This window comes from Apiospora aurea, assembly GCF_038362705.1.
Source record: "Apiospora aurea strain CBS 24483 chromosome Unknown utg000011l_segment0_segment0, whole genome shotgun sequence".
In the NCBI taxonomy this organism is placed as follows: Eukaryota; Fungi; Ascomycota; class Sordariomycetes; order Amphisphaeriales; family Apiosporaceae; genus Apiospora; species Apiospora aurea.
Window position 1 is genome coordinate 492,986 of NW_027117398.1, and position 26,711 is coordinate 519,696.

At 56.2% G+C, this 26,711-nt stretch overlaps 10 protein-coding genes across 10 annotated transcripts; 3 read left to right on the forward strand and 7 right to left on the reverse strand.

Moving 5' to 3' along the window:
* Window positions 1-391: 391 nt before the first annotated feature.
* On the forward strand, window positions 392-1,973 carry PG986_015133 (uncharacterized protein; the record flags this gene model as incomplete). Its single annotated transcript, XM_066851355.1, has 4 exons — window positions 392-573; window positions 670-1,010; window positions 1,091-1,825; window positions 1,927-1,973. 4 exons carry the CDS (start codon window positions 392-394, stop codon window positions 1,971-1,973), a joined length of 1,305 nt encoding a protein of 434 aa, XP_066692444.1.
* An 11-nt stretch (window positions 1,974-1,984) lies between these two features.
* PG986_015134 (uncharacterized protein) lies at window positions 1,985-4,106 on the reverse strand (the record flags this gene model as incomplete). The annotated part of the gene is made up of 4 exons (XM_066851356.1): window positions 1,985-2,032; window positions 2,733-3,080; window positions 3,166-3,952; window positions 4,054-4,106. 4 exons carry the CDS (start codon window positions 4,104-4,106, stop codon window positions 1,985-1,987), a joined length of 1,236 nt encoding a protein of 411 aa, XP_066692445.1.
* Window positions 4,107-6,438: 2,332 nt separating this feature from the next.
* Window positions 6,439-7,698, forward strand: PG986_015135 (uncharacterized protein; the record flags this gene model as incomplete). Its single annotated transcript, XM_066851357.1, has 1 exon — window positions 6,439-7,698. The coding sequence occupies one exon, from the start codon at window positions 6,439-6,441 to the stop codon at window positions 7,696-7,698; it is 1,260 nt and encodes a 419-aa protein (XP_066692446.1).
* Window positions 7,699-14,226: 6,528 nt separating this feature from the next.
* PG986_015136 (cinnamoyl-CoA reductase) lies at window positions 14,227-15,219 on the forward strand (the record flags this gene model as incomplete). Its single annotated transcript, XM_066851358.1, has 1 exon — window positions 14,227-15,219. The coding sequence occupies one exon, from the start codon at window positions 14,227-14,229 to the stop codon at window positions 15,217-15,219; it is 993 nt and encodes a 330-aa protein (XP_066692447.1).
* Window positions 15,220-16,101: 882 nt separating this feature from the next.
* PG986_015137 (alpha/beta-hydrolase) lies at window positions 16,102-16,878 on the reverse strand (the record flags this gene model as incomplete). The annotated part of the gene is made up of 1 exon (XM_066851359.1): window positions 16,102-16,878. The coding sequence occupies one exon, from the start codon at window positions 16,876-16,878 to the stop codon at window positions 16,102-16,104; it is 777 nt and encodes a 258-aa protein (XP_066692448.1).
* A 520-nt stretch (window positions 16,879-17,398) lies between these two features.
* PG986_015138 (protein kinase) lies at window positions 17,399-18,040 on the reverse strand (the record flags this gene model as incomplete). Its single annotated transcript, XM_066851360.1, has 1 exon — window positions 17,399-18,040. The coding sequence occupies one exon, from the start codon at window positions 18,038-18,040 to the stop codon at window positions 17,399-17,401; it is 642 nt and encodes a 213-aa protein (XP_066692449.1).
* Window positions 18,041-18,315: 275 nt separating this feature from the next.
* PG986_015139 (uncharacterized protein) lies at window positions 18,316-18,903 on the reverse strand (the record flags this gene model as incomplete). Its single annotated transcript, XM_066851361.1, has 1 exon — window positions 18,316-18,903. One exon carries the CDS (start codon window positions 18,901-18,903, stop codon window positions 18,316-18,318), a length of 588 nt encoding a protein of 195 aa, XP_066692450.1.
* A 694-nt stretch (window positions 18,904-19,597) lies between these two features.
* Window positions 19,598-21,070, reverse strand: PG986_015140 (uncharacterized protein; the record flags this gene model as incomplete). The annotated part of the gene is made up of 3 exons (XM_066851362.1): window positions 19,598-19,967; window positions 20,028-20,401; window positions 20,582-21,070. The coding sequence occupies 3 exons, from the start codon at window positions 21,068-21,070 to the stop codon at window positions 19,598-19,600; spliced, it is 1,233 nt and encodes a 410-aa protein (XP_066692451.1).
* A 659-nt stretch (window positions 21,071-21,729) lies between these two features.
* PG986_015141 (uncharacterized protein) lies at window positions 21,730-22,811 on the reverse strand (the record flags this gene model as incomplete). Its single annotated transcript, XM_066851363.1, has 2 exons — window positions 21,730-21,950; window positions 22,073-22,811. 2 exons carry the CDS (start codon window positions 22,809-22,811, stop codon window positions 21,730-21,732), a joined length of 960 nt encoding a protein of 319 aa, XP_066692452.1.
* Window positions 22,812-24,166: 1,355 nt separating this feature from the next.
* On the reverse strand, window positions 24,167-25,939 carry PG986_015142 (arrestin n-terminal domain containing protein; the record flags this gene model as incomplete). Its single annotated transcript, XM_066851364.1, has 2 exons — window positions 24,167-25,176; window positions 25,246-25,939. The coding sequence occupies 2 exons, from the start codon at window positions 25,937-25,939 to the stop codon at window positions 24,167-24,169; spliced, it is 1,704 nt and encodes a 567-aa protein (XP_066692453.1).
* Between the last annotated feature and the right edge of the window lie 772 nt (window positions 25,940-26,711).

The following is a 26,711-nucleotide window of genomic DNA, read 5'->3' on the forward strand; positions in this document are numbered from 1 at the left end:
AGTGGAATGGGAGAAAAGTTCCGTCGCCCACTTGAGAGCTTTTCCCGCAAATAATGAATGCGGCATGCTCGTTGGGCAGGCACGCTGCGGCCTGCCCCTCATACTGATCAGAGCTAGTGGTTATCAGATTGAATCCTTGTAGTATGTAGTAGAAACGTTGAACCGAGGGCCGATGGTTTCCTCTCACTCCGAAACTCGAGTCGTTCTGTCTCTTGCTTGTAGCAGTAAACTGGAGTGGGGTTGCATAGTTACCTCATATCACTCACTTTCTCTTGTCCTTCCCTTGCATCGTCGTCGCTTAGTCGTACCGTCTGTTCTGGCCTCCCGAGTTACACCTCCTCCCGTACCTCATTTGCTATAGTCCCGGTCCGATTCTTACCTCACCCTCAAGATGATGGACTCGCACAATCAGGGTGCCCGGAGCACCGCGAACCCCTTCAAGGTCCTCATCGCCGGCGGGTGCTACTCGGGCCTCGCCGCCGCCATCAACCTGCTCGACAAGTGCGACAGCGCCCTCGACGCCCGGATCCCGGTTCATATCACCATCGTAGACGAGCGGAGCGGTTTCTGTACGTAAATCACACACGAAGACTTGGCTCAAGTAACATGCAAGCACACACACACACGTATATACTTGAGGCTGACCGCGGCAACACCAACAAACAATAGTCCACGTCATCGGCTCCCCCTCGCCCTCTCCGACAAGGAGTACGCCGACAAGTGCTGGGTCGACTTCGCCGACGTCAAGATCCTGCAGCGGCCCGACGTCCGTTTCGTCCACGGCCGCGTCCAGAAGGTCGACCCGGCGACCCGGACGGCCACGATCCGGGAGTCTGCCGCGGAAGCGGATAGCACCGAGACCTACGACTACTTCATCGCCGCCACCGGCCTCCGCCGCGCCTGGCCCGTCGTGCCCCAGTCCCTCACCCGCAAGACGTACCTGCTCGAGGCCGGGCGGCACATTGATGCGGTGCGGGGGAGTAAGCATCCGGTCTTGGTGGTGGGTGGAGGTAAGTCACACAATTTTACTTCGCGCGCAGTAGTAGTAAGCGTTGATGATGATGATGCTGATGATGCGTTCCACAAACAGGTGCCGTCGGCATCGAAATGGCCGCCGAGCTCAAAATGGTCGCGCCCGACGTCCGCGTGACCCTGGCGCACTCGCGCGCCAAGCTCCTGTCGGCCGAGCCCCTGCCCGACGACGTCAAGGACCGCGCCCTGGAGCTCGTGCGCGAGGCCGGGGTCGAGACGCTCATGGAGCACCGCCTCCTCTCCGCGCTCCCGCTCAAGCCCGAGGGCGAACTGGGACATGCCGACAGCGGGTACGAGGTCGAGTTCACCAACGGGCACAAGATGACGGCCAGCGTGGTGATCGAGGCCATCTCGCGCAGCGTGCCGTCGACCGACTACTTGCCCCCGGCCGCGCTGGACGCGGATTCAGGGCTGGTGAACATCCGGCCCACGATGCAGATCCAGGCCGCCGGCGGCGACGACGACCCAGAGATTATTCCGAACGCGGACCGGCACTTCGCGATCGGGGATCTGATCAACTGGTCCGGCATCAAGCGGTGCGGCGCCGCGATGCACGAGGGCCGGTTCGCGGGGCTCAACATCCACCAGCTGATGCTGCAGGAGCTTTCGCTGGCGTCTTCGTCGTCCGAAAGCGGCGAGAAGCACGTGCCGGAGTTCCAGGAGCTGGCCGAGATCCCGCCGATGATTGGGCTCGCGGTGGGCAAGAAGGGGTTGTCGTACGGGCCCGATGTGGGGATGAAGTCCGGGGAGGATGTGCTGAAGTTGTTCTTTGAGGATGATTTGGGTTTCAGGAGTAAGTTTTCTTTTTGTTCCAATTTTACTCTACCCTGTCTTATGCCTTTTCTTCACCCCTTGCGCACATATCATGAGAGCTAACGCTGCAATTACAAACAGTTGTTTGGGACTACCTTCGACTTGGACAGGACCCTGCCAAGGTCTAGAGCAAAGCATATTAGAGTTTGGGGGGTTTGGGTTTCCTCCAGGGCCTGCTTTCCCGGTCCTGGAGAGCAGGTGGTAGCGGAGTTTTTGGCGTTGGCCTTCATGGCCTAGGGTTGGCTGCTAGTGGGCTTGGAAATGGGAATGGGGAGAGGTTTTTACTGCCATGATTGGCCGGATTGAAGGGGATGGGTGGCATTCAGCATACTTGCAGTTTTGAGAAATACAGGCATACATTGATGTATCAAAGTTCAAGATAGGCAGACTTGGTTTGGCACACGAATCGTGGGATTGGCTCTTTTTGCCCTCAATGGTGATCAACTGTAGAGCGTACAAGGCGTTTTCAGAAGAGGGGTCGACCATGAATAAGCTGGTCAATTCATCTTCATCCCTCAAATCCAGGACTCGCGCTTCGTCAGCAAAGATAATAAAGCATGGAAACCACTTTTAATATCATTAATCCCTGAAATATCATTTTTCAACTTGGAAATCCCACCAACTCGCGATCATGGCTGATGACATGAAGAGGGACTTGGCTCTATATACATGGTTTTCCCACATCCCCTCGCATCGACACCACCAACATCAGTAACAAGGTCCATCCAAAGAGAATAGAACCACCGCCGCAAGACCCTCCCTCAGATCGGGTAGAGTACACATGGTGAACCAATAAGTACTTGATCAATCACCACCACCACCACCACCCCCACCACCTCACAGCTTCGGCAGCAACCCGACCAACGTCCCGCCCACCAACTTCTCACCACTCCCCCTTCGCTCTCACTCCCACTCCCACTACTGCCGCCGAGCGGCGACAGCTGGAAGAAGCGCTCGCGCGAGCACCGGACGAACGCGGAGCGCTTGTGGGGCAGGTCGACGAACTTCTCGAGCGAGAAGCCGTGCACGAAGTCGTACGCCAGCACCGAGCTGTTGGTGTACTTGGGCTCGCCCACCACGTGCATCGTGCGCGGGTCGTCCAGGAACAGGTAGTGCATCAGGCTCGACCACCAGGCCGAGACGCGGTGCGGCCCGCGGAAGCGCACGTCGCCCACGAGCGAGTGCCGGCCGCGGTCGAAGTCGCCGGCGCTGTAGTAGGCGCCGAGCCGGTCTTCCTGTTGGTAGGGGATGACGCATTAGTATGATTACTATCCTGTTGGGGGAGGGAGGGACGGAGGGAGGGATGGAGGGAGCGCTTACCTTGCCCCAGTACACCTCAAAGTACGCAAAGAAGGTGTCGTCGAACTTGGCCAGGATGGTGATCTGGTGCGGGTCCACGTGCTGCCGGCGCAGGTACTCGCGGTGCTGCTCGAGCGTGCCCGTCTCGTTCCAGCCCTGGCTGACGCGCGGGTCGTTCTGCCACTCGTGGAAGAGGCGGAGGTGTTCCGGGTTCGTGTAGTCGAGCGCGACCATCGAAAAATGCTCGCGCAGGTGCGGGATCCAGCGGCTGTAGATGGTCGAGCCCGGCCGCGGCTTGACGGGCCGCCGCGGGTGCCAGGTCAGGGCCGTGCCCGGGTCGTTGGTCATGGTGTGCTGGAGGGGCGCGAGCGGGTAGGCGGACGTGCTGAAGCCCGAGTCGGAGGAAGAGGCGTGGACGTCTTCGGGCAGCCAGCAGCTGCGCGGGCCGAAGGGCGAGCCCGCGCCCTGCCAGAAGGTGCTCCGGAGCACGACGAGCTCGTCGACGAGGCCCGTCGCGATGGGGTGGTCGACGGCGAGCGCGACGGCCTTGAGCTGGTGCGCGAGCTGCTCCTGGCCGGCGCCCTCGAGGGTGAGGCGGAAGGCCTCCATCGCGGGCCGGAGCGTGAACAGGACGTAAATCAGCAGCCAGGCCTGGCCCAGGTTGGGCGGCGCCGGGCTGTCCCACACGAAGATGGTCTCGGGGGCGCGGCGGGCGCGGCCCCAGGGCGTGTTGTTGGACTCGGGCGGGCGCTCGCTCGACTTGGGGTCGGTGAGGTTGGAGAAGTAGAGGGAGGGGGTTGTGGAGGGGCTTGGGCAGCAGCTTGCCGTTGCCCTCTGTGCTCCCGCGCCTCGAGCTGGGAGAGCTCGCTGTTGCAGCTGGCCTTGACCAGGTAGTACGAGGTTAGGTACGGGTGCGGTAGCCGGAGCACCGGCTGGTCAACGGGGGTGGTGGAGGACGGCATCGTGTGCGAGCAAGGAAAGCACAGGGATGTGAATGTGTATATTCCTAGGTGAAGCTATACAGAAGATGTGCTGACGATACACGAAGAAGATGGTATCTAACAAAACAGACGGACAGGCACGCAACCGTGGTAAACAGCAGCGAAGAAGAAGATCATCTCACTTTCGAGAGCTCGGGAAGCTCTGGTGGAGCTGGGCCATCCAACCATCGCGCCCAATGCCGACCGACATTTGGACTACGTTGCCTACTTTACCTGGGCCAGGGAGCTCTGCGATCGGCTGTCGTGCCATCCATACATTAATTATCACAGGCAGTCCCTGTCTTGTGTAGTAGTACGGCCAGTTGCCAACACGTCAGAGAAAGGTCCCTTTTTGCCGGCAGAGCGGTTTCTTCCTAAGCCGCCCACCCCCCCAGACGAACGAACCAACAGGCGCGTCTTCACATCATGGGTAGTAATGAACGTACCCAGCAACCGACTAACGACATGGTCCTTGCTTTCCCCACCCACCCACTGATCGATTAGGGAGACCTGACGGATGAAGGAAGGAAGTACTCGCAAGTCGCCATGTACCGCCGGGTACCGTGATGGGACCGTCCGACTTCCTATTTGGAACGAGTACGCAAACACTTGGAGCAGAATTTTTCGCGCTACCGACGCATGAAGCAGGCAGGCCGGCAAGGAAAGTGTGTCTGCCAACGAAACGAGCAGGAATGCGTCGACAAATGGGCCGACGGAGAGTTACCGTGGAAGGCCACTCACCGATGGGGACGCGTGAAGAAGAAGAGTGGTGGCTGGTTTCGCGGGGCCCTCTTGGCGGGCAAGTGAGGGCAGAGTAGTGGTACTGGGAGAGGGGGGTCCGCTATGGACGGATCTGATAACCTGAAAAGGGGATCAACCGAGACCGGGGTGGGGTCCGGTTTGATCAGATAACTTGGCTTGGCAGCGACGTCGGCACTCGCGTTGCTGCATGGCTGTTTCTATGCATCTACACGGGCAGTAGCATTTACGGAGGGTGACGAGAAAAGCCGGGACCGAGGGAGAGACGGTGCTGAGGAAATGGGGCCTGTCTGCATGTGTATCGCTATCAAGATTAGATCGTGTGCGAGGGAGATCTGGCTCGGCGAACAGGTCCAGAAAAAGCACATGGCCGGAGCACATCTATGTCGATTGATCCAGACCTGCCCGCCGCAAGTATTGTCGCTCTGATTGGCATGCTTAGAACGTACTTGTATAAAATGCATTGCTTCTTCCATCATGTCAGAGCTTCAGTAATGTTCAGGCTTTGGCCAAGGTGCCGTGCATCGACACCACAAATCCGCAAGCAGCCGGCATCTCCTTCCTAGAAATGGGATGGCGCTTCCACCTACGTGATCCCATCTTTGACTTGTGTCCATGGTTCCGGCTGCAGCTGGCACGGAGCAATTGAAATCTATGCTCTACACCGTCGCTTTGGCTGTCAACCAAGCGCCAGAGAAGAGGCAGAGAGAGAGGACCATGATGGAACGGTCTGACCGACGGTGGTTGGGTCTTGGCATCCCCCATCAAGTGCACGGCAAAACCTAAGGCAGGTGGGAAATGCACTTGCCAGAAGCAATTAATTCCTGTGGCGCTCGTCTACTTGTAGGTAGGTCGCTTAGCACGTCTGAGGCTGGCTTTGAGGCTCCTGTAGGCTGGACTTTAAGATTTCGCCAGTGACGTAGCGTCCTTGGCTCCCTCAAGTGCTCTCACCTCGGAATCGGGTCCGAATTGCTGGATGCGATCCGGCGGCTTACATAGGCTAGAGAGGGCCCGACCAAGAGGACCGCTCTTCTCGTAGGAGAAATTCAATTGTTCTCCGGGCAATGACGATGTTAGAGCGTGCTGCTTGGGTCCTTTTCCCTCCAATGTCTCGACAATCGACAGCTTTGTCTCGGCTCTGACCTGAACCCACGTCATTCCCAGACTTCTCCGGAGAGTTTGGTCCAACCTGGCCCAGGCTGTGTCCCGCCTGCCCATTTCCCCCATACTTTCTCGCATCGCTAGCTTGCGTTCCTGCATTCGGCCTGTCACCCAACGCAACAAGTGCGTCATGGAGATCAAGTTTTGTTGAATTGACGATGGCCGCGCGGAGGAAAGCCTGACAAGGCCCATAGGCAGGCGAGAGTAGATAAAGTTGTTACGGAAGACTGAGACTCGTCGCCTGCATACCATCTCTCCTCGCCAATTCTCCTTCGTGAAAAAACCCCAATACCGATACTTGTATACCTCTTGAGATACCCAATTCGGTCACTCAAATACACCCTAGACACCAATTGGTCGTACTCCATCAATCACATCTCCCTCCACACTCATCATGTCTGCGATACAAACCTCGGCGCGGGCCGCGATACCCAGAGCTGCCCGTCAGCTGAGAACCTCCAGAATCCCCCAACAAACCCGTTTCCAATCCACCACAGCCGGCCCCAGCAATGCCAGCAGCTCCCGCTCCAGCGGCGGCGGCGCCGCGACGTCGTTCGCCTCGGGCATGGCCGGCGGCGCCGCGTCCGTGGCCATCTTCTACATGATCTACTCCAACAGCGCCGCGGGCAAGGTGCACAAGGCCATCGGCAAGACGGCCGCCGAGGCCAACAAGACGTACGAGCAGGCGGCCAGGAAGCTGCAGGAGAAGACGCCCGACGCCGACCAGGCCTACCGCTACGTCAAGGAGTTCTGCTACAGCTACGTCGGCTGGTTCCCCGGCGGCCGCCAGTACGTCGACACGGCCTTCCGGGACTTCGAGACGGTGCGGGAGAAGCACAAGGACGAGGCCGACCGGCTCGTCAACGACGCCTACCGGCAGTTCCAGGGCCTGGCCAAGTCGGGCCTGAGCCTCGAGACGGCGCGCAAGGCGTACGACATGCTGGCCGACCTGTCCAAGAAGCTGGCCAACCTGGCGGGCAACTCGATCGGCGACCTGATGGACAACCACCCCAAACTCAAGGAGCAGCTCGGCGGCAACGTCGACCAGCTCAAGCAGCTGGGCGAGCAGTACGGGCCCGAGGCCAAGAAGCAGGTGGACGAGACGTGGCAGCAGCTGGCCGACATCTTCAAGACCGGCTTCAGCGTCGCGAGCGTCGACAAGGCGCGCAAGCTGATCCAGGAGAAGACGGAGCAGGTCCGGAAGCTGGGCGACGAGGCGTGGAAGAAGGGCCTCGAGCAGGCGAAGCCGTACCTGGAGAAGTACCCGGAGGCCAAGAAGCTGCTGGAGGAGAACGAGGACGCGCTGAAGCGGGGCAACACGACGGAGCTGTTCAAGAACCTGAGCGCGGCGCTGGAGAAGAAGGACCTGAGCGGGTTCGAGGACTACGTCAAGAAGACGGTCGACCAGGCCAAGTCCCAGGGCCAGCAGGCGGGCCAGAGCTTCGGGCTGGACCTGGACTCGTACTTCCAGATGATCCCGAGCGGCGGCGAGGTCCTGCCCAAGCTCAAGCAGCTGAAGGAGGTGGCGGAGAAGCACCAGGAGGAGGGCCAGAAGCTGCTCAAGGAGACCATGGACGAGGTCAAGCAGGTGCTGGAGAAGAAGTCGCAGCGCGCGCAGGAGATTGTCGACAAGGCTAAGAAGGAGGCCAAATAGAGAGACCCGCTTGCGGCTGTTTACTAGCCCACACTAACTATTATACCTACTTAATCATGACTATGCGGTCGAAAGGACTCGGCTGTAATGTATCAATATGAACTTTTATGACCTATCCAAATGAAAGCTACCGTTACTGCCGTGCCCCGTTGCTAGCCATCTCATATCGCCAGAAGCCGCCTCGAAGATATCGGGCATGTGACGGGAGTGTATCCCTTGAATAAGATCAAAGCCACGTGCGATGACACCTTCCGGCGATTTGAGGTGTTAGTATTGCATAGGAGGTCTCAAAGTAAGGATGGTTCATTGGAAGAGACTCATCCAGTAGCATTGTCTCCTGGTGATACTGGCCAGGCAACACGGTGTCCGACCGCCGCGACGGTAACCTTTTGCTCCCTCGTCCTCCATCGTCGCCGTATGGATCTGAGCTCACCCGCCAGTCTCTCACTCGTATGCTCCCTTGGGAATTGGTGGTGACAGCGCGTTGAGATGGAGGGTGAATGTACTACCGAGCATCTCCCTGGCCCATGCGATGTAGTTCGTACATGATAAGTGCACCCATTCCCGGGTTTCGCCAATTGGCAGCACATGCGGAGGGGAGAGGCTGTGAAAGGCGCGAGACGGAACGCGAAAGGCCAAGCCCCCTGCCTACTTGCATGTTGGAAACTCGACAGGTCACATCAGAACCCGTCCACCTCCCGGGTTCCATTCTTGCACAACCAAGCCCCGGGACTCTCGAGCCCCGCGACGGGCTTGTCTCGTATTCATGCGTTCGTGGAGGCAAGAGGTTGGTGGAGCGGGATTCGGCAGCGGGATGAGAACCCGAACTCCGCGTCCAGCAACACTAACGATTAGCACGATGCTGCTGTCATGGTGCGGGAAGCACAGCAGCGAACTTGCGCCCGGTGCCCAACGGTGTCGCTGGTGGTATTTTTTTTTTTTTTCCCTTCACGAAGCATGCCAATTCCAATCAATTTCGGGAACATACGGCACTGGTCAAGTTTTATGCAGCGTGCGGCGCCTCCTTCTACGCTAACGTAACGGCAATCCGGCAGTTTTGTTAGTGCATGGGGTCTTTTTATCTTTTTATGCTGAGCCAGCACCGGAACTGGAGGAGCCGGGCGGTTCGCATACCCATCTTGCCATCGTGGGGGATCTACGCAACCTAATCGAACCCGGATAAGGGGGCGCGCGGTTCGATGGGAGTGGTGAGTAGAGAGTTACACCGCCGGCTTTGCTTCTTGCAGTCTATGGTTTTCCCGCCGCTTTCCCCCCCCGCTTTCCGAAGGGCTTGCGAACATATCGTACGTGGCTCTCCCCCAGCCCAGCCGGAGCACACCCGTATTATTAGACGGGTGAATGAATAGCTGGGGCGAGCTGGGGTCGGTTGCTTGCAGCAGCACACCCCAGATGCAGAAGCGCGACCAATGGCCGTAGCGGGATTCGCTATCCGATCCGGCATTGCATTATTCTTCTACGTACACATGTCGCCAATAAGGCAAGGCCGTTCGTTCCTTGGTTCAAGTGACGCCATGTCCCGTCGTCGCATTTGCCCCTTTGTGCCCCCGGCACGGGACACCACCCTTCCCAACGAACGGGCTGGCTCTTCGGGAGAGTTTAAATACAGCAGGCACCCCATGTCTTCTTCCCCCTTCTTCGTTCGTCCCAAACCCAAACCCCGTCTGGAAATAATGCAGAGTTCACGTATCGTCCGAAGCTGTGAGATACCTGCTGCTTAGAGTTCGAAGACGTCGCAACAACTAAGTACTGTTCCTGCATCATCATCATAAAACCATCCGGTTCGGAGCGCGCCGTCAACATGGTCGATCTGCATGTCTCGGGCCTTGGCTTGCCCAATCTGGCACTTCTTACCGTTGTCTCGGTAAGTCAGAACCTTGTTGAATTGAATCTGAAGTCTCGCCCGATCTGGATCTGGATCTAGATCTGGGGTTCTTGTTTCGATAACAGATCCCGCGCCCCCGTACGTCCGGATACCCAATCAACGCCCCGCTGACCTTCCCCCATCAGGCAACCGCCTACTACGCCGCCTGGCTCGCCTACAACCTCCTCCTGCACCCCCTCCGCCGCTTCCCGGGCCCCCTCCTGCACCGCGCCTCCAGCCTGCCGCGCGCCTACTACCTGGTGACGGGCGCGCTCGGCCACAGGGTCGCGGACCTGCACCGCGCCTACGGCCCCGTCGTCCGCGTCGCGCCCGACGAGCTCGCGTTCGCGGACCCGCGGGCCTGGCGGGACATCTACGGCCACCGCGCGCCGGGCGAGCCCGAGTTCGAAAAGGACGGCCGGTTCTACCGGCCCATCGACGACATGCCCGAGAACATCGTCTCGGCCCGGAGTCGCGAGTACCACGGCGCGCTGCGCCGCCAGCTCGCGCACGGGTTCAGCGAGCGCAGCATGCGGGCACAGGAGCCCATCATCGGCGGGTACGTCGACCTGCTGGTGCACAAGCTGCGGGAGCTCTGTTCCACTTCTTCAGCTTCCGGCCCCGAGTCCTCGAAAGCGGAAGGGGGAGGGGAAGAAGGAGCAAAGGTCAACATGCGCGAGTGGCTCAACTGGTGCACTTTCGACGTCATCGGCGACCTCGGCTTCGGCAGCCCCTTCGGCGGTCTCGAGAGCGGCAGCTACCACCCCTGGGTCCGCCGCATCACCGAGACGATCCGCTTCGGCGGCGTCGTGAGCGCGCTCATGGGCGTCGGGCTCGGCGGGCTCGTGCAGGCCATCAGCCGGTGCGGCGGCATGAAGAGCCGCGACGAGCACCAGAAGCTCACGCGCGAGAAGCTGCTGCAGCGCATCGAGCTGGGCGCCGAGGGGCGGCCGGACTTCATCGAGGGCCTGATCCGGAAGAAGGACGAGCTGGGGATGGATCTGCTGCAACTCCAGATGAACGCGAGCTTGCTGATTGTCGCGGGGTCCGAGACGACGGCGACGCTGCTGAGCGGTGCGACGTTTTTGTTGTTGACGAACCCCGAAGCCCTCGAGAAGCTGACGAACGAGGTCCGCTCCACGTTCGCGGACGACGCCGACATCACCCTCAGCTCGGTCGGCTCCCTGTCCTACATGCTCGCCTGCCTGAACGAGTCCCTGCGCCGGTACCCGCCCGTCGTCATCGGCCTCCCGCGCGTCGTCCCCAAAGGCGGTGCCCAAGTGGCCGGCCATGCCGTTCCCGAAGGGACGCGCGTCGCGGTCTGGCACTACGCCATCTCGCACGACCCGGCGCTGTGGACGGACCCGATGGGGTTCCACCCGGAGCGGTTCCTGGGGGACCCCCGCTTCGCGAGCGACGCGCTCGACGCGATGCAGCCGTTCAGCCTGGGGCCGCGCAACTGCATCGGCAAGAACCTCGCGTACGCCGAGATGCGGCTCATCCTGGCCAAGATTGTGTACCACTTCGACATGCGGATCGCGGGGGAGAGTCGGGGGGTGGTTGGAGGGGCAGAAGGCGTTTACGGTGTGGGATAAGCCGCCGTTGCAGGTTTATTTGAGGCCGGTGAAGAGGTAGGGTCGTTGAGGGAAAAGGGGGGTGAGAAGAAAAGGGGGTTGGGGAAGTGGGCGTGATGTGATCTGTCAGTTGCTGTTCAATCGAAAAGGGGTTTAGATAGATACTGTGGCAGCAACACTTCTGTTACATACCCAATGGGATATAGGGATGGTGCCTTTGCGGGAGGATTGAGAATAAGATCGTATATATGCATCGCGAGGCGCCATTAGGGGGTTGATACCTCTTGAGGTTTATTCTTGGTATTGTAATTCTATACATACATATGAATGATATGAGACCTATACCTGAGGCCCTGAACATAATTGGGCCGTTACAAGACATGCATGGCATCTGTGTATCGCGTAAACCAGTGAGGTCAGATTGTATGACAAGTTGGAAGTAGGAAAAGGGGGAAACAGAGCCTTTCACTTGGGATTTGGTCGTCTATGCGGATTTGGCCTTATGGAGGAAATAAGCAGGTGTCTTCAAGACGAACTTCTCCTTCCCACCAACCAGGGTAAATAGCCGACCAGTAGGGCATATCTGTCTATCGTACTTACGAATCCTGATGTGCGTAGAGCGGGCGTATGTCCAAAAGAATGAATAAAGAAGAAGGCAGAGGAAGAGAGAGCAAGGGAAAGGAAAGAAAAAAAGACACAAGAGAAGCTCAGCACAGTCACGGAATCACTTCACGCTTTCTTCTTCCAGACCTTGTCTTCAGTAGACTGGTCGGCGTGCGTGAAGCAAGACTGTTCCTCATCCTTGCCTCGTGGCACAATCAAGAACTGAGCTCGTTTTATCCCCTCCAAGCTCAGCACAGTGAGCACTTCGCCGTTGCTTGGGTTTTCGTATATCGAATCACCGCTGCCCCTCCCAGCGTATGTATCGGTCAGGACTCATCGATGTCGCATCACAAATCCAGCTTGGCACAGTTGGCCGAGTGGTCTTGCGGCTCCGATGATGAATCAAATCAGTAATCAAGAAAGCTGTTAGCGCTGATAAGAACTCATTGAGCCAAGAGGGCGCCTCCTGGCTTAGATACTTTTTTGTTTTAAACTTATGCGGTTCACACCGGCAGGCCAGCAGAAGCAAGAAACTCAAACAGTGCCAACAACCGCTAAAAACACATGAAGTCAAAAAGAGAATCATGGTTCCCCGATACCTTGGAATTTCTCAAAAACATTCCAAATACCAATCGCTACCGGTACGTTATTGGACAAACATTTATCAAACCAACACCGCCTGACCGTGAGAGACCATTTTTGGGGATGAGCTTCTCTCCCCGGCTCAAAGTCCTTCCAGTCAAGACCCGGCCTTTCGTGATCCTCAACAGCTTTCCCGTCCTTGATGCCGTCGATATAACACTTACCAACCAACAAATAGCTGTTTTGGCCGCCCGTAATGATACAGCATTGGTCACCCTCTCTCTACAACCGGTGGCCCAAGTTCAATTGCTCCTGCCTTGAATAGGAACAGTGTCCTTCGAGCAGCATGTTTGTTAATACAGGTCATGAATCTAATGATGTGCCTGTCAGGTGCCTTCAAACCCATCAGCTAGGAATGGTCTGCTAGCCTATCGAGTGCATCTTCGGACTCATTAAGGATACCCCTGACATACGAAGAAGACCTGCCACACTTTTGCAATAACAGCTTTGAGATAAGTAAGAAACATTCCCGTGGGGGGACAGCGATGAGCATATATATATATATATATCTGTCGCATTGAGTACCTATGCCACTATTGCCGTACGCTCTAGTGGAGTTCCGCTTTTGCGTGCAACAATATCACAGCCCATCTCGCGCTCATAACATTGCGGTGCCGTCCGCCTCTTGTCGAAAGGTATGACCTGCCTTTTCACATGTTAGAATTATCGTCTCTGCGTCTTTATGTTCTTGTCTTGTCGTAACTGTAGTGATCGTCGTACAGTGAGGGGTTCCTCGAGACAGGAAGAGTGACTATCCTGGCGGTGGCCTCGTGACTGGCGGCGTCTCCCTCCACGCGCGTCGCTCGGTTGCGGGGAACACGCCCTCCTCCAACGCAGTCCTGCCAGTATGGCGCGACGCCATTGTGAACATCCTAGCCTTCGCGCCGAGGGAGTGTCAAGAGACGATGGCGCAGAAAAGCAAGACCAAAGATTATCTGATAGATGTCACGGTGCCGGCCCTCAGAAGCCTTTCCCCTGACGGAGGCGATTATCTCGACGAGGCGAATCCTCGGCAGTCGGACTGAAAGCAAAGCTTATACGGCCAAAACAACGAGAGACTAAGATCCATCAAGAGACAACACAATCCTATAGATCTGTTCTACGCGGAGACGGCTGTCAGGGGTGATGCATGGGCGCCAGGCAGCGATGGAGGGCTGTGCAGAGTATGGTAAGAGGGACCGGGCAGTGGCATCAATGGGTGCTCCATTTCGATTCTGGCGGAGGATCTGTTGAGTCTAGGGCATCACCCCCTTACATGTTTGTTGTTATTCTTGATGACCGTATGTTAGCGCGGCTGTCTTTCGTTTCCTTTTTCTCCGTCGCATCCCTGGTATTGCAGGATTTGTAATCATAGAGATGGACCATATGTTTCCATGGCTTACTGCAACCCAGTTGAATGTGTCATATTTGAGAAGCCGATCACACCGGTGAGTAAATTGTGGCGTCTGACGGTCGCATTCCCTTTAAACACGGTTGTTATCCCTTTGCAGACTGTCTCGTACTGCGGGCGGTGAAAGCTTGAGGCAGGCTTCCTGCCGGCTCAGTCGCGGACTGCAGCTTCCAAGTTACTATTTGTAATATATCAGCAAGGCCCTTCGTTCCTCTACGCCGTTGGCAAGGTCTTTTGTTTCTTTAAGCCGTATTAGTACAAGCCGCTGCAATTGAGAAGAGAACATTGTAACCCAGATTTCGTCCCCTAGATTCTCTTGAATGTCGTAATCACAGAGTCCCCTCTTCCTCTACAGCCGTCTTCCCGGAACTATACTACCTCATTAATACAGCCGTCAACTCATCATACCTATTCGCGCGCTCTTTACCCAATCCACCATGGGCCCTACACTCCTACTCACCGGCGCCAATGGCTTCGTCGGCTTCAAGGTGCTACTCAGTGCCCTTGAGAAAGGATACAATGTCCGAGCCGCCGTTCGCTCTTTGTCGAAATCCGAGTCTCTTGTCCAACACCCCAAGATTCAAGTTCTGAAAGCATCCGATCGTCTCTCATTCGTAGAGGTGCCTGACATCACTAACCAGCAGGCCTACGAAGAAGCTGTCAAAGGTGTTGCCTATGTTATTCATCTCGCATCGCCGCTTCCATCACCCTTTCTGGACCCCCAGACTGGCATTTACGAGCCCAATGTCAAGAGCGTCACCAGTATGCTACAAGCAGCGAGCCAGGAACCTTCGTTGAAGAAGCTCATCATCGCATCGTCCGTCTTTGCAAACATGCCCTTCCCGCCCAATGGCGACAAGATCACTCCCGAGTCCAGACTTGCCGACGTGCCTGGTCCGTTCGACTCCATGATCCCAGCGTACTCGGCGGGAAAGATCGGGGCTCTCAACGCGACCGAGAGATTTGTGAAGGAGAACAACCCTTCTTTTGAAGTTGTCAACGTCTTCCCCGGCTTCGTCTTCGGCCCCGACGACAGGGCCCTGGAGGCCGACGATCTCATGGCCAGCACAAATCGCATCATGCTGGGCGTCGTCACCGGACAGGAGGCACCCGGCCCCATGCCGGCGGGTGCTTGCCACGTCTACGACGTCGCGAAGCTCTTTGTCCAAGCACTGAACGACGGCGCGCCCAAGAACATTGGTGCCACCGTGTCACATGTGTTCAACGAGGCCTGGGACATAGTCAAGGAGAACTTCCCCCACGCTGTCAGGAGTGGCATCTTTACCCAGGGCAGCCAGGAGACTATACCCATAGACTGGGATGCTCACCAAACCGAAGTGGACTTTGGATTCAAGTTCAAGACTTGGAGTGACATGGTTGTCGATGTTGCTAGACAGTACCTTGAGCTGTTGGGCAAGGCAAAGGAGTAGGTCAGCGTCCTTCTGGCTTTGCAAAAGATCCATGTATCAAATCCCCTCGTAGAATAACTCTAGCTTTATGATGGGGGACGATATGGGTAACATATCGTATTTCCTATTAAAATCGATCCGGAGTGTAACTGCGAGGGTGCACTTGTTATGACCATGTCTGCTGGATGTGAGATACAGGGTTAGGTTGATGGAAGGGAATGGAGGAAAGGTAGATATTTTTGAATGAAAGACTTTTCTCATTCTGCTCAACCCCGCGTGACCTTGGTCGGTGTTACGTCACATGTTTCTTTGCTGTACTCATCCTGTTTGGAGATGGTACTATATGTTGGTCAGCGTGTAATCTCATGTCAGCACCACCACTCTTTGACCTCAAGAACCTAGGGTGTACTTATACACTGAATAGCACGTATAATTAGATAGCCTTTAAGAGTTGCGGACGGGATGCAATTACTTCCCATAAGTTAAATTGCATAGTAGGTATGGTACAGGAATGCAGGGAGACCTGCGATATACATGAAAAGGGGTAACCTCAATTATGTAGACCAATTTCTATTTCACGCCTCACTTTACCCGATGTTTGAAAAGTAGAACTTTTATCGATTCTACGCCGTGGTTTTGGGAATCTGTCATAAAACTCATGTGTTATTTTGAATCGCTTGTACATGGAGATTTTAGGCGACATGGGCAGCTTAGCGGTAATGGTCTTGTTGATCCGACGGTTATAAACCGTTACCCCTGTCATATAGCCAGTTATCTTTACTTTCATTACTCACATACCCCTTAATATTTTGCGCGACGTACCTATCCAACTGTCCTCCATCGACTGAAATTCACGTCCTGATGCATCTATGGCGAGAAATAGGGGGTAGTCAACTACCCAACCTATACACCTAACTTTGAAATCTGAACAACCATCTCAGCCAGCTCGCCCGCGAAGTTGACATACGGCGAGTGCCCAGACCGAAGCTCCGCCGTACGTATAGCAACCCCCGCATCCACCGCATTCTTCACACAAAAGTCCTGAAACTCCGGCGGCAGCCACCCATCCTCCGTCGCGCGAACATAGAGCGCCGGCACGTCCCTCCAAGCCTCGTAGGTCGCGTTCCCCGTCAAGGTCGCCGCGTTACCCCGTTTCAGCAAACGCGCTTGCTCCTCCTGGTCCTCCGGGGCCAGGTCTTGGTAGAGGAGCGAGACGGGGTCGGTAGGGAACCACGTCCCGTCGGCGGCGAACTGGACCAGCCCGTCGCTGCCTCGGGGGAGGTTGACCGCCTGCACGACGGTCCGGATGTTCTGGTTGAGCGCGAGCAAGAAGGCCGCGGCGTAGAGTAGATGGACCACGCCGCCCGGTAAGCCCTGTACTTCGCGATCTTTGCGGGCTAGGCCTCGGAGAGCCGTCGTGCCGACGACGCCTCCGTAGGAGTGCATGAGCATGATGACCTCCTTGCCATCGTTTTCGACCAATTGCTGTACGACCCGACGTACAGCTTGGACGTCGTCGTCGAACGATGAGTCGGGAGGCCGGTGGCCGTTATTGGTTGGCAGAGCTGGGACGTGAACAGTGAAGGCCTTGGCTTCTAGGGCGATGCGCAGTTTGTGATAGGCCTCAGGTGCCGTCCAGGCTCCCGGGACAAGAACCACGGTTGGCTGTTCAGCGGACATGGCCGTTGAAATTGTTCGTTAGATGGGATCAACCTGAGAACTGTCACAGAACGAGAAGCAGCCACGGGTCGCGAGTCCTAGAATTGAAGAAGGAAGAAATGACCGAAAGAAGGAGCAGAGGTCTACGTTCTTTCTCGGATGACATATAATGGCAGCTTACTAATAGAAGAACCCCTTATCTCTCTGATTACTCCCACACGCATCCCTTGCATCACCGCCACCACTTGGCATAAACTTGGACCATTGAAGACAGTGAACAAGAAAAGGCGCAAGATAGATTCATGCTAATCGGTTGATTGGCTACCAACAGCGTTGATTTAGAGAGGTTTGCTATTCGATCAGTGATCGTTGGATTAGTGCAAGAGACTTCAGGGGCTACCCCTTTTTTGACATGATTGCGGAGCAGGTATCCCGGGACTTGAATTCCTAGGACCATGAAACATAATTCCCCGTACTCTTAGGGGATACAAACTACGAAACATATAAATAACGAGCTGCAAAACCTGTTTCCCTACTAACATTACTCCACCCAATGCTCACGAAGCAACTTCTCCATCGACTCCAGGCCTTGATCCCGCGCTTCCGCCACCAAGCCCTCTTTGCAATCGGAACAGAGCAGCCGCTTCGCACCCGCCTCGAGGAGCATCCTGAGCACCGTTTCGTCCTCCTTCTCCACGGCGATAGACAACGCGCCGGTGGCGGTGACCACGAAGCCGGCCCGTTTCAGAAGGAGGTCGACAAGTGCAGGGTTTCCATGACGAACGGCTGCTTCGAGAGCTGCGGGGAGAACGGGGAAGCCTTTGTCCAGAAGGTAGACCACGGTCTCTTGTTGGCCATGCCGCGCTGCTTTCTGCAGTAGCGAACTTGTTCCTGAACCTTTAGGCAAGAGGTCGGTGTAGTGAGAAGTAGGGCCCGGACAATACAGGTTGAAGAGATAATCCAGGATCGGCACAACCCCACGACTAACCACCGAGTCCATGAGCGAGCCAGAGGGTAGATCCATAAGTGAGTAATCGTCCGTGTCAAGGTAATTCTCAGCCCGTGGGTATAGTTTTTGGAATATTTCCAGGCTTGTTGTCTTGCAGGCCGCCTCGAAGCACGAATTCCAGAAATCATATTCCACATATCGGCCATCCCAATCTTGATTGATAAACTGCTCCATCGTGGAAAGGTTATTCGCCTTACTTGCACTTTGCAAAACCAAGTCTTTCGCCACCTCGCGCATCCCCCTCTTATTTGCCTCGCTGAGCAAACGATTTGCTGGGTTGGCGTGGTTCTTGAGAACGGCAGCAGCCAATGTGTCGTAGAGCAAACGGATTATTGGGTTGTTGTCGTCCTTGAGAGCGGCAACAGCCAATGCTGACCTGAGGGTAAGTGAACTGATGGCGTGTCAGAATCCGCATCTCGAGTGAATAGGGAGCTTGGGTCCGAGGTTCCTTACGCATAAAAGTCACGGGGCATTGACTGCAAGGTTTCCTCCACGAGTCCCACTTGTTTTGTCCAAGCTGCCGCGCAGAGAAGATAAGCATAGTAAAGCTCACTGTTTCGCTCTTCAGGCGGAGACCGTTCGAACGGCCAGTACCACAGACTCATGAAGTGAATTCTCTCCTCATAAAGAGCCAGTGTCATCTTGCAGATCTCCAAGATGTATTCTTTGAGCATGTCGTCTGAGTATGTGATAGGGTAGCGGTGCCTAGCAACCGCTTCTGCTACGTGACGGATGAGGCGGGGCGTATAGGGGTTTCCTGGCGGTGGATGGATGAGGACTGCGCGAACGACATATTCCGGCCAGTAGGGGGCGCGCTCGAACTCTTGCCTTCCCTCGTGATCCCAGTCGCAAAGAAGGTAGGGCCAATCGTCAGGCCAGCTGGCGAACTCGCCCAGCCGAACGATGGCCTCATCAACCGCGTCTTTCCAGGCCCTGCTCACGAACCGCAGGCGCTGTGCGCGCTTGGTGCCGCGGACGCGGACGGCTTCGAGCAGGATGTGATAGATGACCTCCCTGGGGAGTTTTGTGAAGAACATCCTTCCGGCCGCTTGGGGGTAATGACGATAGTAGTTGACGTGGTATAATAATAGCCCCACGAACGTATGGGTCTAAAAGGCTTGGATAAAGAAGAAATAGGATGATGAAGAAGAAGTAAGATGGACGACGAGAAGGAAGGGCAGGTTCGATTCGTCCCGTGCAAGTGAATTTGAGGACCTGTTGTTGTTTGCTCCAGCAGGCATCTATTGGACGCGTCAGGAAAAGATTTTAACCATTTATTGACTTTTTTTTTTTTTTTTTCTTTTACTTTTTTGGGTTCTTTTGCTTTTCGAGTCGTACCAGCGCAGGCCAGCAGAAGCAAGTGACTCAAAACCGAGCAAGCCCAACACATAGACTCAAAAAGGAGGTATTATACGCGTAGGTGCGCAACCGTGCCTCTTGTGACCAGTCACATGGCTTCACATGCCATCTTTGGGGGAGAGAAGTATCGGCAAGCTGGGGATGGGGAGGGAACTCTGACGGCAACCGGGAGCGCAGCCTGTCTGAATTCCCAACCTTCCCTTAAACTAAAGTTCAGTTTCTAGATGGGTACATGGATAAACCTACATGAGGCGTTTCTTCAACCAACATATCTCAGCGCAGTTGGCAGAGTCCTACACTCAATTTCAAGTTCTTTCCTTCGTATAATCTTCTACCCTACTGCCAGACAACCCTCAGAGTGCTTCCCCTTCCTCATTTTCCTCTGCATATTTCAAGAAGTAGATGCTGCACTGACGGCGCCGCATTCACGGAGCAGCTCCACCATCGATTCCAACCCCAGCCTCTTCGCCTCACGCATTGCGTCGCCCCCTGGCGCTCCTGCTCAAGGATGTAACGTCCCTCAACCAGGAGAATCCTGACCATCTCCTCGTGCTCCCTCTGTACAGCCTCCTCGAGCGGTATTTCGTTTACCGCGGAGGCGTCTTCGCGCAGGAGAAGCTGCACCATGGCCGGGTTTCCGCCACGCACGGCCTCGGCGAGGACGAAAGGCTCGGCGTAGCGTCTCTTCAGAAGCCAGTCCAGGGTCTCGAGTTGTCCGGCCCGCGCCGCCTCTCGATGCAGGCTGGGGCGGTCGTCGCATGGAGAGTTCACCCAGTAGGTCGGCCCCGGGATTTCCAGTTACATAAGGTAGTCCAGGATCGGCACGGCGCCCCGACGGGCCATCTGGACCATGTGTTCCGCCAGGAGATCGAGGTAGTTTATATCTGGGCTGCCTTGTATCCGTGCCTTGGCGTGCGCGTACAGCTTCTGGTAGATCTCCAGGCTGCTCGTGTGCGCCATGGCCTCGCATGGGCTTTCGGTACAGGTCCCGCACTCCTGTCCGAGAACCAGCTCAAGCGTCGATAGGCTGTTGCCCTTACCCGCGTACAGGATAACAATACCAAGTGTCATCTCTTTTTCCGAAGAGTATATATCAAGGAGCAGACTGACCATCGTATCGTAGCCTTTATAGGAAGCAATGCCCAACGCGAAGTCGAGGACGCTCCTGTCGGGTCTCTGTCAGTATCGTCGATCCCGAAATCAGAAAGCGTGACACCTGATGAGATGATAGTCGCCTTACTCTCGATCACCTGGGACATTGTGCAATGACTGTATTGTCTCCTTTATAAGGGCCACCTGGTTCGCCGAAGCAGACATGGCCAGCGCAGTTTGATCATACTGATCCTGCTCACTAACAGTAAAGTCCCGGTCCTCCCCAGGTTTTGGCACCTCATTGCCCGGAAAGGGTCCCCAAATGTCTATGGGGTCCTTATCCTCCAGCCACAGCTCTCTCAGCGAGCAGATGCCGATGATGTGCTCTCTGACTGCGGCAGCCGCGGCATCCGAGTCTGCGGGCGGCGGGTCGCTATGCCCGACCACCCACTCGGCGGCCTGCCGAATGGCCCAAAGGGGGGGGGAGACGCCGTCCGGCTGCGAGCGGAGGGCAACGTGGGCGATATAACGTGGCCAGAAGGGCGCGCGTTGGAAGGAAAAATCATACCGTGGCCAATACCTGTCGCTTACAAAGTGCCCGAGCCGGATATGGATATCGTCAACCCATTCTTTCCAGGTCTTGCTTACGAGCCGTAAGCGTTGTGCCCGTTTAAGGGTACGGCCAAGAATGGCTTCTGTCGCAACCTGATAGGTGATTTCGTTCGGGAATGGTGTCGAAACATGGCAGGACATTTCGTTCGGGCATGAGGCATTGGGCATATTGGTGTATGAGTAGAAGCAATGGTCGTGAACAGGAAGAAAAAATGAAAAGAAAGGGAAGCCGTTCGTTTTGACACATATGGAGGAATCTGGATGTTCTGGTTGCTTGCTTCAGCAGGCAGCTATGAGGTGAGTCACAAAAACATTTAGCCGCACACGGGTATGTGCATTCATTTTGGACGAAGAAGTATGTACCCGTGTCTTCGTATCTGTTGCGATTGATCACACCTCGCATGGGAGGTTTCGAAAGGGTCTTCGCAATATGGAGATAGGCAGAAATCGCTGCATGTATCCGTAGCCAACGGCATAATTGGTAATTGTAGCGAGTTGGGGATCAGAAGCCACGGGTGGCCGCAGGTGTCTGGAGACATTATCAGGACAGTAATATTCCAACTCGCCAAATCGGGAATCTTGCAGATGCCAATCAATCACACGGGTCTCGAATATAAAGACAATGAAGCCTAAACTCATCATCCCTGTACTTGGCGAATGGCCTTGTTAAAGGCAGGAGGTTTCTTCCGTTATTGAACTCATGTTAGGCTACTTTTATTTATTACGTGGTATTGTTGGCCAATTGCGACAGCGACATTGATCGGACACCCTTACTCAGACGGCTCATGACTTGAATCCCACTAGTAAGCGGCGGGCATGACACCCAATCGACCACCATCCTCGACGATGATGCTTCCATTGCAGTAGGCCCCAGCACGGCTCACCAGGTACAGAATGGTGCCGGCCATTTCGTGCTCGGTGCCGAACCGCAGCGAAGGGAGGAAAAGGGGATGGCCGAACTCCTTGTGGCTCGGGTCGCCGTGCTTCTCCATCAGGCCATTCGCCATCTCGGACGGGAACACTGGATCAAAAGCAGTAGTGATTAGCAGAGTAACGCGGCGAGCGGAGGAAGAAAAGGGGGGGTCGTGGATGCCATCATCCATGTAGTAGTCGCAGTAACAGTGTGAAAGTAGGTGGACTTACAACCAGGAGCCAAAGCATTGACCCGGATCCCGTGCTCCGCGAGGTTACTGCTCGAGTGCTTGGTCAGGTGCATAATCGCCGCCTTGCTCCCCGAATACGCCGGCCCCGACACGTGCGCGCGGCTGAACGCAGAAATACTGCTCGTAAACACGACCTGGCTCTGCACGGCGGGGACCTTCGGGTTCGCGCTCGCGTCGGCGGTGGGTACACCAAACACCCCATCCTCCTTCGCGTGGGCGACGGCGTGCTTGTTGCCCGCGTCGAGCAGCTCGAGGAACGCGAGCATGGTGAAGTAGGCCCCCGTCACGTTGACGTGGAAGGCGTGCGTGAAGTCGGCCATCTCGACGCCCTCGAACAGCTCCCGCCGCAGCTCCGCCACCGACTTGCCCTTCCCGTACCGGGCCTCGGGCCCGCCGATGCCCGAGTTGGCCACCAGCAGGTTCAGGTACCCGCTGTCCTGGGCGACGGCGTCGACGGCGGCCTGCAGCGAGGCCTTGGACGTGACGTCGCACTCGATGGGGGCCATGACACCCGAGGTAGAAGAAGAGGAGGTCTTCTCCAGGTCGGCCGCGGCTTCGGCGCAGGCTTTGTCCAGGACGTCGCGGCGGCGGCCGAGGATGTAGACCTTTTTCGCGCCCGCGCCGAGGAGGGCTCGGGCCATGACGAGGCCGATGCCGGTGCCGCCGCCTGTTACGGCTGCGACCATGCCGTCGACGCGGAAGAGCTTGGAAGTATCCATCTTTTATTTCTTGTCTGTTCTGTCTCGGGCTGTATGTGACCCGTGACGACGTGTGATTTACCCCAGAAAACAATAGTTTCGCCTAAAGTGTCTTCGACGTCGTATTGCGGCAGTAGCGAGTACACCAGATTGGATGGTGAGGATGGTGAAGTCGCAAGGCCAGGGGAAGCTAACGGAACCACGAGGAAGTGGAGGCAAGGGGAACGGCAAATGCCATGTTTTAAGATCGGCAGGCAAGCCAGCAACTGAGGGGGGGTGGCATTCGGAAGTTGGCGTAAACATCTCCCAACCAGCCAATCAATCAGCCTACACATGCATCATTTAAGCTTTCAGGCGCAGATCATCGCATCAATGCTACCTCCCGCGGACGGACATTGGGGGCTCTCTCGTCCGTGCCTAATCTCCGCGCGCCTCTTCGCTCTACGGCTTCGCGGGGTTGGCACCCCCACGGATCTCCGGAATGTACGGACTCTCTCTCTCCCACAAGCTTCGGGGAGCGATGGAATTGTAAAAGCACGACATATCTCCCTCCTGGTGCTCCCGAATCCATGCGATGACCCTGCACGAATGCCCAGACGCTGACACATAGTCGAGGACGATTGTCATGGCAAGAGCTGGCCCCGAGTCGGTTCCGTCAGGAGTAAGCAGAAGCAGAGGCGTCGTGTACTTACTTACATATCCCCAGGTTTCGCTCCACGACGACGACTTGGATATCATCTAGATGAGGGGGAGATTGTAGGCAGGTATGATGTTGCAAGTCAAGTATGAATCACGTCACGAGATAGAGAATAGAGAACTTGTAGAAGTGAGTTGAGTCAAATGGACTACGAAGAGTCCTTGATAACATTATTGAATAGGATTGCTTCCAGCAGGGCCCTGCTTTTGAGGCCATCGCTGAATGCCTGATGCTATTATCTGAGTAAACGCATCGTTCAGATGTCGTTCTTGTTGTTCGAGGTATTAAAAAAGTCGCAAAGAACCAAGGACCAGTTCCTCCTTCTGTAATGTGTGTGGGCACCATCGACCAGATCGTGTGGGACGGGCAGTAGTGTGTTTCCCCCAAACTCCGTGTGTAATGCAACGCTGTTTGTTGTATGAACCTCTCCGAACTTTTCCCCCCACCCGTTTCCCTTCCTTTCCTGTCCTTCGCGTCTATTGTGTAGTGTTGAAAAAAAAAAAAAAAAAAAACCATTCTCAAATCAAATGTTGCTTGAGGGGGTATAATAGTGTTGTTAAAAAAGACAAAAAAAGCATGAACTCGCTGTGTGGTGAATAGAAAATCCAGAATCTTCTAATGCGATGATGGGAGATGTGATGAGCCTCACTCTCCCTCTCCCGGTACTGCCTTTCTCGTCTCACTGAAGCGCATGGCGTAGTGAGGACGAGGCGGCGCTCTGCCGCCCACTGGCGGCCTCGAGACTGCTCCGGGCCGTCCGGGCGGCCTCGCTATCGCTGAAGCCGTCCAGGGTCTCGTAGTTCAGCCCGGGGTCGTCGATGGGCCCCTCTTCGCCGATAGCGTAGAAGTAGGAAGGCGGCTCGTACGAGGGCGGGGAGGCGGGGACGTCCTTGTAGATGGGCGGCGCCTCGTTGTCCCAGCTGACGCCGAGGCCGGCGCGCTCCGTCAGGGTGGTGCCGAAGTGCATGCGCAGGATGCGGGCGACGCCCGTGGGGGTGACGTGCTTGGGCTGGTGGATCGGGGCGTACTCCTGCACCACGACCATCTCGACGACGAGCTGGTGCGTCACCTCGGTCCCGTCATGGCTCTTCATGTCGCACACCGACTTGGAGTGCGTGTTGCACTGGTACTCGACCTCCATCTCGACGCTGCCGTTGGGCGAGTAGTCCGACTTCCAGCCCGTGCTGAGGTCGGCCGAGCCGATGGTCCGCGACTCGGATCGCTTGATGCCCTTCTTGCCGGCCGCGTCCTCGGCGGCGGCGGCGGCGTCGGGGTTCTTGGCCGAGGGCGAGTGCTTGGCGCACGCGGGCGCGACGGTGTTGAGGTGCTCCTCGAGCTTCCAGGAGAGGCGCTTGAGCTTCCAGTACTCGACCGTGTTGACGTCGGTGTTGGTCTTGACGATGCCCTCGAGGCGGAGCTGCAGCTTGTTGCTGCCGATCGGGTGGATGACCTGGGGGTAGTGCACCGAGGCGGCAATGTTGGTGGGAGGGAAGATCCTGACCGAGTGATGGGGCAGCTCGGGCACCGGCAGCGCCCGCTTCACGTCGATCGTCTTGGCCAGCTTGAGCGACGGCCCGTGCTTGGGCTTGACCTCGGCCGTGAACTCATACTTCACAGCGACAACGGGGTTGTCGGTGGTGGCGGGCAGATGTCCCTCCAATAATACGGAGAAGGGGAACTCGTGTAAGCCTGCGAGATGTGTCAGCAAATTGCAGTTCTTTTTTTTTTGAGGTGCATTGCATAGTTGAGTCAGCTTACGTTGATCGAGTGCGGCCGGGTCCGCGAGGAACTTCCAGTTCTTGAGCTCCGTCTTCTGGTTGATGCACTCAGGGCAGTGGTGCTGATACGGCCGTTTCTGAATGACATGGATATGCAGCCGCGCCTCGAAGCTCTCGACCTCAAAGGGGACTTCCTTGACGGCCAGCAGCAATTGGCCCGAGACCAGGGCGCCGGTGCTGTTCTCGGCGTCGCCGTGCAGGACGACGGGCGGGGACTCGATCTTCCAATCCAGCGAGGCGTTCGGGTGCTGGCCGTGCTCCTTGCTGTGCTTGGAGGCGCCGAAGTGCAGGCCCGGCAGGCTGAGGCGGTGGTGCGGGTGGTCCTTGTGGTCCTTCTCCTTGCTGTGGTGCGCCGTGGTCGATTCCGTCATCTTGTTGACCGGGGTGGGTGCCCAAAAGTTGGAGTGGAACCCGCTGTGCGTGTGGTCTTCGGCGGCGGGGGTGGTGGCAGCGTTGGTGGCGGCGCTGGTGGTGGTGCTGTGGTTGTGGTTGTGGTGGTGATTGTTGCTGTCCTCGATGGACGATGCATACGAGATGGTGCGGGTAGTGCCTTCTCTTGGCGTGGTGGCGGGGGATCGCGAGCTCGGGCTCCTCCGGCGCTGGACTGAGGCTTTGATGTTGTTGATGCTTTCATTTGACGAGCGAAAGAAGCTCGTGACCCGGTGGTGCGGCATGGTTATAGCCGGCATCAGGGAAAAAAAGACCCGCTTGCCAGAAACAACAAGTCAGAATGATGCGATAGCCGGTCGTCCGCGAATCGCGATTCGTCGGTTTTGGGGACAGGGCGGTTACAGGGGGTTCGCTAATGCGTCACCACTGGCCGTTCCTTTTTTTTTCCTTCTCGCTTTTTGCTGGAAGGGAGAGAAAATCCTAGGGGCGTAATAGAAATCCGGGGATAGCGCCACTTGCGTGCCTTGATCTGGTCACCCGACAAGATGCACACAGGTTACACCCGGTTTCGCTTGGCCAAGTATTGGCGGTAGTCGAAAAACTCAAGAGGGAAAAATGAGGTTTGCTGGGAGGGTCTTGGCGGTGGTTTTGCCTCCTCTCTGTCCTTCAATGGGTGCCACGAGGATGGGGAAGGATGCACTCGAATGTTCCGGTACGGCGTGGAAATAAACAATATCTCTTTCTCTTTGCCTCTTTTCTCCGAGTCGACTCAAATGTTTGTCCAAGTAGTTGTGGTTGTTGGTTGAGTAGGTCTTTGTTCAATGGGTTCGTATTATACCGGAAACAGCCAATGACAGCTAGACGTGTAAGTGGTGTTGTAGTATGGCGGTGGTATAGAGGGGTGGATGCCTGGATGACTAACAAAGGGGTATAGGAGTGTAAAAGAGACGCTACGGCAGTCAACGCTGTGGTGATGATGATGCTCTTGCGCAGGAGAAGTGATGCAAAAAGGGAGTCACTAGGTATTATAAAAGACCAGGCTTACGAAGGGGAAAA